This window comes from Hordeum vulgare, chromosome 1H (assembly GCF_904849725.1).
Source record: "Hordeum vulgare subsp. vulgare chromosome 1H, MorexV3_pseudomolecules_assembly, whole genome shotgun sequence".
In the NCBI taxonomy this organism is placed as follows: domain Eukaryota; kingdom Viridiplantae; phylum Streptophyta; class Magnoliopsida; order Poales; family Poaceae; genus Hordeum; species Hordeum vulgare.
In genome coordinates, this window is record NC_058518.1 from 515,184,919 (window position 1) to 515,197,337 (window position 12,419).

At 45.2% G+C, this 12,419-nt stretch overlaps 1 protein-coding gene across 1 annotated transcript; it reads left to right on the forward strand.

Moving 5' to 3' along the window:
• The first annotated feature begins 511 nt into the window (after positions 1-511).
• Positions 512-4,054, forward strand: LOC123421994. The gene is made up of 3 exons (XM_045107644.1): positions 512-820; positions 910-1,595; positions 2,469-4,054. Exons 1-3 carry the CDS (start codon positions 642-644, stop codon positions 3,884-3,886), a joined length of 2,283 nt encoding a protein of 760 aa, XP_044963579.1. The 5' UTR covers positions 512-641; the 3' UTR covers positions 3,887-4,054.
• Positions 4,055-12,419: the final 8,365 nt, after the last annotated feature.

Genomic DNA, 12,419 nt, shown 5'->3' on the forward strand with positions numbered 1-12,419 from the left:
TTCATGAGAAATAAATATCTGCCTCTCGTGAAAGCGAAGAGAAAACATTTTTTTTATTTATGAAAAGCACGTATGTGTCTCCCGGAGAAGAAAATTTGTGCCTTACCGTGAAAGAAAAATAAACACATTTAGTTTTTGCAAAAATAATCAGTTTTTTTCAAACCTAGTAACTACGGAGCGAAAACGAAAAAACATGTAAAACCCAAAATCGTGTAGAGAAAGCAAAATCCTGAGAGGGCATCCATCATGCGAATCGTTGCTCCATATTTGATGTAATTAAATTATTATTTAAGTAGAGATTTGTTCTAATTAATACTTATATATTTTGAGACAAGATTTGTTCTAGTTAATGGTTGTAGATGCCCTACTTAATGGGCCTCGTTGGACTGGCCTGGAAGGGGATGGATGCCTACTCTGTGGGCTTGACGGCCCACTCAGGCCCAGCAAGAAGAGAGTAATAGCCAGTGTGGTGGACTGGAGCGGACTCCTCCCCCTCTTCTCCCTCGCGGCGCCTCCCCAGCCCTCCTCCCCCCCACCTCGCCGTCGCCGTCGCCGGCGCCGGCGCCGGAGGCACCCGCCGCGCGCGCCCGTGCTGGCTCCGCTCGCTCCGCGGAAGGGAGATCGACCGAATTGGCCGGCAGATGGGGAAGGCGGATGTGTCGGCGGTGGGGGCGCTGGTGTGGGTGCGGCGCCCCAACGGGTCGTGGTGGCCCGGCAGGGTGGCCTCGCGCCTGGAGCTCCCCGACGACTGCCCGGCGCCGCCCCGCTCGCCCGCCACCCCCATCCTGCTCCTCGGCCGCCGCGACGGGACCGCCTTCGTGTACGCCGCCCTCCCTTGTTGTTGCTCCTCCGCTCTCCGCTCTCGGCTCTCCGCTCTGTCTGACCCCTGCCCTGCCTCCTCCCTTGCAGCGAATGGTGCAACCTGGAGAGGAGCAAGCGCGTCAAGCCCTTCCGATGCGGGGAGGCCGACCTGGACGACCTCATCCGCAGGACCGAGGAGCAGACGGCGCGCCGACGCAGGGCCGGCTCCTCCAGGAACGCCCGCAAGGAGGACGCCGTGCTCCAGGCCCTCGACATCGAGCGGGCCCGCCTCGGCCTCGGCCTCGCCCTCCGCCTCCGCCCCAGGGCACCAAGCACCGCCGCCCAGCAAGGGCCCCCCTCCGGCCCACCGCCGCCCAGGAAGCGCAAGACGCCCAACGACTCCGAGGACGACGCGCCCGCCGCCAGGCGCATGAGGGACCTCACCGACATCGGATCCCCCCCGAAGCCCACCACCGGGCAGATGACAAGGAGCAGGCAGGCTCGCCACGATGCCAAGAGGAGCAAGGTGCCTCCTTCCACGGACCAGGTTGACAACAACCTGCCCTGCGGGCTCTCCAGGAAGAAGGACAGGTCCCGCCCGCTCTCGGAGCTCTGCAACGGCGGCTTCAAGCCCAGCAATGGCTTGGGCTTGGATACGTCGTTGGATAAGTTAAAGCCGGAGCAAGCAAAGGGTGTCAATGGAACCTCCTGCGTCACAAGGCCACTCGACGATGCCTTCACCCGTGGCCCTGGCCCTGGGGATCAACCTGCCGCCCCGAGTATCTCGAAAGCAGGTAAACTAACCATTTCTTCTCTGTTTTTGTTATTATCTTGATGATTGATGCAATGCAAGTTCATCTCTAGTCCTTTGTTGGCAAGAATGCCCATCGCCACTTACCTCACTACTTATATATATATATATATATATATATATATATATAGCTATCCATGGAAAGACTGTTTCAGAGCAACTACAGTTTTAGTCTTGAATCTCTGTGCAGTGCAGTGCAGCAATAGATATATAGTTACACTAACTAATGTTGTGTGACCAAGGAGGTTGAACAAGCCATGACCCTCACCTTTATGTCAATTAAACTTGAAGCTAGCAATCTTGACCCAATACTGTCTCGTGTATCTGTTGACAAGTATAGAACGCACACAGTACGCCTGGCATATAGTCACGAATGCGCAGCAACTTATTTTTGGAATATATGAAGTATCTGTCTGTCTGTCTGTTACACAAAAGATTCAACTTATTTGCTTACCATTGTAATGGATGACCCAACACTGCCAATCTGCTGACCATTCTAATGGATGATGCTTCATGCATGTGTTGAGAAGAATATAGAGAGCTCACAGTACGCCTGACATATAGTCATGAATGTGGAATAACTTTTATTTGGAATAGATGAACTATCTATCTATTACAGAAAATAAATAAATAAATTAAACTGTGGTGTTCACGGTACGCCTGACATATAGTCATGACAACTTATTCGGAATAGATAGATGAGCTATCTATCTATTGCAGAAATAAATAAATTTAACTGTGGTGCTGAGTGTTTTATGCGCTCCTATCTACTGCTCCACACCCTGCAATCTTTCTCTTTCCATCCCTTTTTTGCACTTGTGAGGAATGCATTACTTACCACCTAAATTTTTGCCAGATCATTTGCACGCCCACCAACCATGTGCTGCAACAAAGGCTCCTCCTACCTGGGAATGCACTAAGCGGGCTTCAAACTGCAGCAAGGATGGCATGTCTTCGCAATGTGACAGCAGAAATCCCAAGAAGAAAACCATGAGCTCTGCCGACCATGAGGGCGGCGGCAGGACCCGGAAGGGCAGGGCAGCAAAGCATAAACCGGCGCCAAGCAACGAGGTTGTCCTCTTGAAGAGAAGGACGGCGAAGAGTGCCGCTGCACCTGATGAGGATGATAAAAGCCTTGTTGTGATGCTCCCTGGCGCTCTCGTCCATGCGGCTCTGTGGCAGCGGTCTGAAATCAAGTGTGAGCCTGAAGAGCCCTCTGGAACCATAGGCAGGTATCATTCAAACGGCGAGACCGGTTCTGTGCCACCTGTGATGTCGGAGCCGGCGCCGCCCCAGCGCAGAGATCTGAGATGCCATGTTGCTGTGAAGCCGACCAAGACCCTGCAGCTGAACCCGTCCCTGTATGATGTGGAACTAAGCAGCGGGCAGGGATGCGGCGGGGGCAGCAAGGGGCGGCACGTGCCCCTTGTGTCCCTGATGAGCAGATCGAGCAGGAGGCCTGTGGTTGGGTACCCGGTCTCCGTGGAGGTGCTGGACGCCACGGGCTGCCACCCTCCCGCCCCGAACGTCCACGGTGTGCCGAACGCTGCCCGCCACCAAACTTCTGCCCCGAGCGTCGCCGGTGTACAGGACGCCGTCCGCCGCCAACCGCCTGCCCCGAGCGTCAACGGTGTACGGGACATCATGCGCTGCCTCCCTCCTGCCCCGAGCGTCAACGGAGTGCCGGATGCGGCGCGCCGCCACCCTACCGCCCCGAGCGTCGACGGGGTACGGGACGCCGCGCACCGCCACCTTCCCACCCGGGGCGTCAGCGGCGGCGACCACCCTCCTTCCACGAGCAGTGGCGCCAACGGGCTAGTGAAGGTGAAGGAGGAGGTGGAGGAGGAAGCCCCGCAGCGCGCTGTGCCGGCGTCGGCGCAGAGGGTGCGGGCGAAGCGCAGCCGTCGGAAGGCCTCGGAGGACGAGCTGTGGCGGCCGCACAGCAAGGAGGAGGAGGTAGGTGCGGCCCCTCGGCCGGTGCGGGCAAGGAGGAGCGTGCGCAGGAAGGTGGCGTCGGAGGACGAGTTGTGGCGGCCACACAGCAAGAAGCCGGCTGTGTCGGTATCGGCTGTGTCGTCCCCAAGGAAGATGCGGAGGCTGTCGTCCCTGGGCGCAACGAGCCAGCGAGGAGGGGGCGACGAGGAGAGGAGGAGGAGGAAGGGGCCGGGGGCAGGGACGGGGCAGCTGGTGGTGGCGTGTGTGCCGGTGCGCGTGGTATTCAGCCGGATCAAGGAGGCGTTGGTGAGCCAGCCGCTCAAGTTGAAATCGAAATGAGGCGCTGCTGGCTGTAAATGAAAGTCAAAATGTCTTGTGCTCTCTCTCTCTCTCTCTTGTGTGCTGCTGCTGCCAGCCATGTATGTGTTGTGTATGTACATGTGCTGTTTCTGTGTGTCTACTCTAACTCTAGAAGAAGAAGAAGATGATGATGATGATTCAGATTGAGTCTGTCTGGTCTGGTCTTTGGAATAACTAACTAAACCAATGTAATGTAATGCTAGGAGGTGGAGGAGGAGGATGGGCAATGCAGCAGATCATATATACATGGTCTAGTCTCTCTTTTTTTGTATGTCTGAGTTGAGTATGTATGTGCTTACTAGCAAATATGCATACACACACCTGGCGTCACCGGCAAATCTTTTGAAATTTGTCATGATGTTGCATGACAAAGGTGGATGGTTTTTAAAGTGTACTCAATGTGTTCCTACTTACTTAGACAACAAAAATATCATGTGTAGTGTCAAATAAAAACGTCTTATATTATAGGACAGCGAGAGTGCATTTTAGTACTCTTGTGCATTAAAAGAATTATTTTTGTCTTGCTGATATATGTGTTTGCAACGGTAACCCAAGTCAAGATCTAATTTAGTTGCAAACATATTAGACATCTTCACTGAAAACATTCAATCTATAAGGACATGCATACCAAATGTTCAAGGTTGCTTGTTTACTTGAAGCTCGTATTAATATTTTTTGTGTTATAGGCACAAGTTCAGATAATATGAAAATCAACATTAAGCCACTTGTTTACTTGAAGCTCGTATTGATATTTTAGTGTACATCATCGTATAGGGGTCGGGTATTGTGCAGTGTGTAAAACAGAAAGGGTGATTATACACCTGTTGTAACCTTTAGCATATGATGGCCGGTAGGAATCAACATCCCCTATGGGCCAATAATAGCTTTTGTAAAAGCATCAAACTGTCATATGTACTCAATTTAAATGGTGTAGAAACATATATAATATGCATTTCCAAAGTAGCCCATAGAAAGAAGGTATTAATTGAGGAAAGAATATTTGAAGTCTACACATCTTTCTAACAAATTTTCATATATAACAAGTTAGATTTCGAGTTAGAATTTGAAAGATGTCAACATTTTAAAAAATATTTGAATATGTCCGATAAAAACACTAAAAAGGAATAAAAATATATTTTTTTGAAATGATTTCCATGCAAGATAATAACATATTTGAAATCTACACAATTTTCTCAGGAATTTTCACACACACACACACACATATATATATATAGGGTCACGCTATTCGTCACCCTGGGTGAAGAATAACTTCACCCTCCTCTATTTTCACATCAATACACCGTAATTTTACGTTTCTGAAATTTTAATCTTATCTCATACATAAAAAGAGACCAAAAAAATACATAGTAACCATAAAAAATATTTTATATCACGTAAAATTACAAACATAAAAACATAGAAACTCTATTCATCGGGTCGTGCTATTCGTCACCCTAGGTGAGGAATAGTTATTCTTCACCCTGCTCTATTTTAATATCAATGCACCGTAATTTTACGCTCCATAAATTTTGTCTTATTTTACACGCAAAAGAGAGCATAAAAAATATTATCAACGTAAAAATATTTTATGTCATGTAAAATTACGAACATACAAAAATAGTGCAGAAAATACACTAAATTCAATTTTTTCTGGTCTTGTGACCTATATTTTTGTTTTATCTTTTGTCAAATTTTACATAGTGATTCGATATAAATTTAACTATTTGTATTTTAAATGTAACTTTTTAAAATTGATCGTAAAATTATCTCGGGTGAAGAATAAACTATTCTACACCCTGGGTGATGAATAAAGTTTCTATATATATATAGGATTTGAAAGATATGAATATACTAAAATGAATTTGAATCTGTCTGACAAAAATACTAAACAAAACGGTAGATAAGTGAGATAATCTGGATTCAAACTTGGGTCTCTCGAGTAGAAGGGTGGTGCTCTAGCCAGTGGGTTACTTGTGTCTTTGTTGTAATTTAGCAGATGACTAGGTGATAAACCAAAGTCTGGCGCAACAACTTGTGAAGGAAAAAAACAAATTGTTTTTTTTCTTATTTATGGATGGCATAATGGATAATTTATAGCAGCTTGGGGTAATTATCGGATAGACGGGCAAAAGCACTAATCCCTTTATTAGTAGGTATAGATAAAGAATGGTGTTTTGGATCTCGACCTCCTGGAGGCAGAATTTTTGGAAAAGTCAAATTATAAAAAAAAATCGAGTTCAGAAATTCCAAAGAAAACAATTGTACAAGTAAACAAGGATGTAAGGTGTATGCGTGTAAAATTTCAGATTGAAATACATTGAGTACGATATGTATAAAAAAACAAATTCATGGTGTGGGAGGACGAATAATATCATGTGTTAAAAACTCTTTGATTTGTTTTTTTACAGCCTTCATTTTAACATATTTCGTCCTGAAAATTTACACACTTGTGCATTAGGTATCCATCTATGTATTTTTTTCAGATTTTTTTAACTGTAAAAATATGAATTTCACGAATTTTGAATTTTGCATTTAAAGGCCTCCATGAAGCTCAGTCTCCCAAAGCAATTTCCCTATGTTCTCAGCTCTAGCTACCTCTAGTGTGCTCTTCCCTTGTTAGCTCGGACATAAATCAAGCAACAGCCAATCAAACACCTGGAGGCTGCGAAATTACTATTTGGCACGTAACTAATTTTGCTTGCTTGCTTGCATTACCATGGAATGAGATTGGCCCCCCTTCTTACCTGTGATGATGCTCTTTGAACAACTTTTTTGTTTTCTTAAATGACCAGGGGTAGAACTCATTGTCTGAATATATATCTAAACATATTGCTTGGCTGTCCTCAAGACAATATATGTTGAACATATCCAAGGGAAAAACCGGATAGAAAACCAAACATTGAACATTGCGGCCCGGTTTGTAAGGAAAACTATGCCCAAAATCCCACGGTTTTGCAATGGATTTCAAAATGTGGTTATCAATATTTTCTCTTTTAGTTTCAAAAAAAACACAAAGTCAATTCTATGACTACTAATAAAGTCCCCTAGGCACTGTAATTTCCCTTGTTGGCCTAAACCCCTAATATTCCAGAAAGCTCCTATCATGGAATTTTAAATGGGTGAGATAAGCCACAAGGCTTACTTTTTGTAAGAAGGGTTGGACTATCCAATACTAAAACAATAGTGCCCGCTGTTTTAGAACTTGGAATAGTGTCATCAGGTGAGCATTGGTTCTGAATATTCACATCTAAATTATCAGGGAGAACAATCTACAGATTAAGATCAGCAAATTGAAGGCATCTTAGTTTTCCATCATCAATCATGTCATCAATGATAGTATTTTGTTCAGGTTCATGATTACCAATGTGTATATCTATTTTCCTAGCTTGGTCCGCCAGAATATGATTATCAAGACAAGAAAAAGAATTACCTTTGAATGACTTGGGAATCTCCAGTTTTTTCTTCTGCTGATACGCGTTGGCTTTATCCATAATGTTGATATCCCCGTCCCCCCTTGTGTTTGTTGGAAATATGCCCTAGAGGCAATAATAATTAGTTATTATTATATTTCTTTGTTCATGATAATCGTTTATTATCCATGCTATAATTGTATTGATTGGAAACACAATACTTGTGTGGATACATAGACAAAACACTGTCCCTAGTAAGCCTCTAGTTGACTAGCTCGTTGATCAAAGATGGTCAAGGTTTCCTGGCCATAGGCAAGTGTTGTTACTTGATAACGGGATCACATCATTAGGAGAATCATGTGATGGACTAGACCCAAACTAATAGACGTAGCATGTTGATCGTGTCATTTTGTTGCTACTGTTTTCTGCGTGTCAAGTATTTGTTCCTATGACCATGAGATCATATAACTCACTAACACCGGAGGAATGCTTTATGTGTATCAAACGTCGCAACATAACTTGGTGACTATAAAGATGCTCTACACGTATCTCCGAAGGTGTTCGTTGAGTTAGTATGGATCAAGACTGGGATTTGTCACTCCGTATGACAGAGAGGTACCTCGGGACCCACTCGGTAATACAACATCACACACAAGCCTTGCAAGCAATGTGACTTACTGTAAGTTGCGGGATCTTGTATTACGGAACGAGTAAAGAGACTTGCCGGTAAACGAGATTGAAATAGGTATGCGGATACTGACGATCGAATCTCAGGCAAGTAACATACCGAAGGACAAAGGGAATGACATACAGGATTATATGAATCCTTGGCACTGAGGTTCAACCGATAAAGATCTTCGGAATATGTAGGATCCAATATGGGCATCCAGGTCCCGCTATTGGATATTGACCGAGGAGTCCCTCGGGTCATGTCTACATAGTTCTCGAACCCGCAGGGTCTGCACACTTAAGGTTCGAGGATGTTTTATGCGTATTTGAGTTATATGGTTGGTTACCGAATGTTGTTCGGAGTCCCGGATGGGATCACGGACATCACGAGGGTTTCCGGAATGGTCCGGAGACGAAGATTGATATATAGGATGACCTCATTTGGTTACCGGAAAGTTTCCGGGCATTACCGGAAAAGTTTCGGGCTCATCGGTAGTGTACTGGGAGTGCCGGGAGGGGTGTGGGGACCATCAGGAGGGGTGTCACGCCCCAAGGGGTCTCATGGGCTATGGGAAGAGATAAACCAGCCCCTAGTGGGCTGGAATAAGTTCCCACTAAGGCCCATAAGGTTTGAGAAGGAAAAAACACAAGGTGGAAAGAGTTTCCAAGTGGGAAGGTGGAATCCTACTCCAAGTAGGATTGGAGTAGGACTCCTCCACCTCCAATTTCGGCCAAACCTTTAGGTTTTGAGGCTGCCGCCTCCCCTCCCTCCCTCCTATATATAGTGGGGTTTTAGGGCTGATTTGAGACAACTTTTGCCACGGCAGCCCGACCACATACCTCCACGGTTTTACCTCTAGATCGCGTTTCTGCGGAGCTCGGGCGGAGCCCTGCTGAGATTAGATCACCACCAACCTCCGGAGCGCCATCACGTTGCCGGAGAACTCATCTACCTCTCCGTCTCTCTTGCTGGATCAAGAAGGCCGAGATCATCGTCGAGCTGTACGTGTGCTGAACGCGGAGGTGCCGTCCGTTCGGCACTAGATCGGAGCGGATCGTGGGACGGATTGCGGGACGGTTCGTGGGACGGTTTGCAGGGCGGATCGAGGGACGTGAGGACGTTCCACTACATCAACTGTGTTCACTAACGCTTCTGTTGTGCGATCTACAAGGGTACGTAGATCAAAAATCCCCTCTCGTAGATGAACATCACCATGATAGGTCTTCGTGCGCGTAGGAAATTTTTTGTTTCCCATGCGTCGTTCCCCAACAGTGGCATCATGAGCTAGGTTCATGCGTAGATGTCTTCTCGAGTAGAACACAAAAGTTTTTGTGGGCGGTGATGTGCGTTTTGCTGCCCTCCTTAGTCTTTTCTTGATTCCGCGGTATTGTTGGATCGAAGCGGCTCGGACCGACATTACTCGTACGCTTACGAGAGACTGGTTTCATCGCTACGAGTAACTCCGTTGCTCAAAGATGACCGGCGAGTGTCGGTTTCTCCAACTTTAGTTGAATCGGATTTGACCGAGGAGGTCCTTGGATGAGGTTAAATAGCAATTCATATATCTCCGTTGTGGTGTTTACGTAAGTAAGATGCGATCCTACTAGATACCCATGGTCACCACGTAAAACATGCAACAATAATTAGAGGACGTCTAACTTGTTTTTGCAGGGTATGCCTGTGATGTGATATGGCCAACGATGTGATGTGATATATTGGATGTATGAGATGATCATGTTGTAATAGTTAATATCGACTTGCACGTCGATGGTATGGCAACCGGCAGGAGCCATAGGGTTGTCTTTAAACTACCATTTGTGCTTGCAGATGCGTTTACTATATTGCTAGGACGTAGCTTTAGTAGTAATAGCATGAGTAGCACGACAACCCCAATGGCGACACGTTGATGGAGATCATGGTGTGACGCCGATGACAAGAAGATCGTGCCGGTGGTTTGTGATGGAGATCAAGAAGCACATGATGATGGCCATATCATGTCACTTATGAATTGCATGTGATGTTAATCCTTTATGCACCTTATCTTGCTTAGAACGATGGTAGCATTATGAGGTGATCTCTCACTAAAATTTCAAGAAGAAATTGTGTTCTCCCCGACTGTCCATTGCGACAGTTCTTCGTTTCGAGACACCACGTGATGATCGGGTGTGATAGACTCAACGTTCACATACAACAGGTGCAAAATAGTTGCACACGCGGAACACTCGGGTTAAGCTTGACGAGCCTAGCATGTGCAGACATGGCCTCGGAACACATGAGACCGAAAGGTCGAGCATGAATCGTATAATTTATATGATTAGCATAGAAAGGCTTACCACTGAAACTATTCTCGACTCACGTGATGATCGGACTGGAGATAGTGAATTTGGATCATGTACCACTCAAATGACTAGAGAGATGTACTTTTTGAGTGAGAGTTTTTAAGTAATATGATTAATTGAACTAATTGTCATGAACATAGTCTAATGGTCTTTGCGAATTACGATGTAGCTTGCGCTATAGCTCTACTGTTTTTATATGTTCCTAGAGAAAATTTAGTTGAAAGTTGATAGTAGCAAACTTTGCAGACTGAGTTTGTAAAACCGAGGATTGTCCTCGTTGCTGCGCAGAAGGCTTATGTCCTTAATGCACCACTCGGTGTGCTGCACCTCGAGCGTCGTCTGTAGATGTTGTGAACATCCGACATACACATTTCTGATGACTACACGATAGTTCAGTACAAAATACTTAATGGCTTAGAAGCAAGGCGCCGAAGACGTTTTGAAACGTCACGGAACATAAGAGATGTTCTAAAGAGATGAAATTGTGATTTCATGCTTGTGCCCTTGTTAAGAGGTATGAGACCTCCGACAAGATTCTTTGTCCACGAAGTAAAGGAGAAAAGCTCAATCGTTGAGCGTGTGCTCAGATTATCTGAGTACGACAATCGCTTGAATCAAGTGGGAGTTAATCTTCCAGATAAGATAGTGATGGTTCTCCAAAGTCACTGCCACCAAGCTGTGAGAGCTTCGTGATGAACTATAACATATCAAGGATAGATACAATGATCCTTGAGCGATTCGCGATGTTTGACACTGCGAAAGTAGAAATCAAGAAGGAGCATCAATAGTTGATGGTTAGTAAAACCACTAAGTTTCGAGAAAGGCAAGGGCTAGAAGGGATACTTCGTGAAACGGCAAAGCAGTTGCTGCACTATTGAAGAGACCCGAGATTAAACCCAAGCCCGGGACTAAGTGCTTCTGTTATGAGGGGAACGGTCACTGAGGCGGAGCAACTCTAGATACTTGGTAGATAAGAAGGCTGGCAAAAGTCGAAAGAAGTATATTTGATATACATGATGTTGATGTGTACTTTACTAGTACTCCTAGTAGCACGCGGGTATTGGATACCGGTTCGGTTGCTAAGTGATTAGTAACACAAAATGAAAGCTACGGCATAAACGGAGACTAGCTAAAGGCAAGGTGACGATACGTGTTGGAAGTGTTTCCAAGGTTGATATGATCAAACGTCGCACACTCCCTCTACCATCGGGATTGGTGTGAAACCTAAATAATTGTTATTTGGTGCTTGCGTTAAGCATGAACATGATTGGATCGTGTTTATTGCAATACGATTATTCATTTAAAGAGAATAATGGTTACTCTATTTGCTTGAATAATCACCTTCAATGGTTTATTGAATCTCGATCGTAGTGTTACACATGTTCATGATATTGGTGCCAAAAGATACGAGGTAATGATGATAGTACCACTTACTTGTGGCACTGCTGCTTGAGTCTTGTTGGTATAAATTGCATGAAGAGGCTCCATGCTGATGGATCTTTATACTCACTTGATTTTGAATCACTAGTGACATGCAAATCATACCACATGAGCAAGGCCTTGTTTTCATTGAGATGAAACAAGATAGTAACTTGTTGGAAGTGATACATTTTGATGTATGCAGTCCAATGGGTGCTGAGGCACGCAGTGGATATCATTATGTTCTTACTTCAATGACGATTTGAGTAGATACAAGAGTATTTACTTAATGAATCACAAGTCTTAAATATTGAAAAGTTCAATTCTGTTTCAGGAGTAAAGTTCGTCGTAACAAGAGGATAAACTGTCTACGATATGATCATAGAAATGAATATCTGAGTTACGAGTTTTGGTATGCAGTTAAGACAATGTGGAAATTGTTTCGCAGTTCATGCCACCTGGAACATCATAGTGTGATGATGTGTCTGAACGTCATAGCCACACACTATGTGGTATGGTGCATGCTATGATGTCTCTTATCGAATTACCACTATCGTTTATGGGTTATGCATTAGAGACAACCGCATTCACTTTAAATAGGGCACCGCGTATTTCCGTTGAGATGACACTGTATAGACTGAGGTTTAGAGAAATCTAAACTGTCGTTTCTTGAA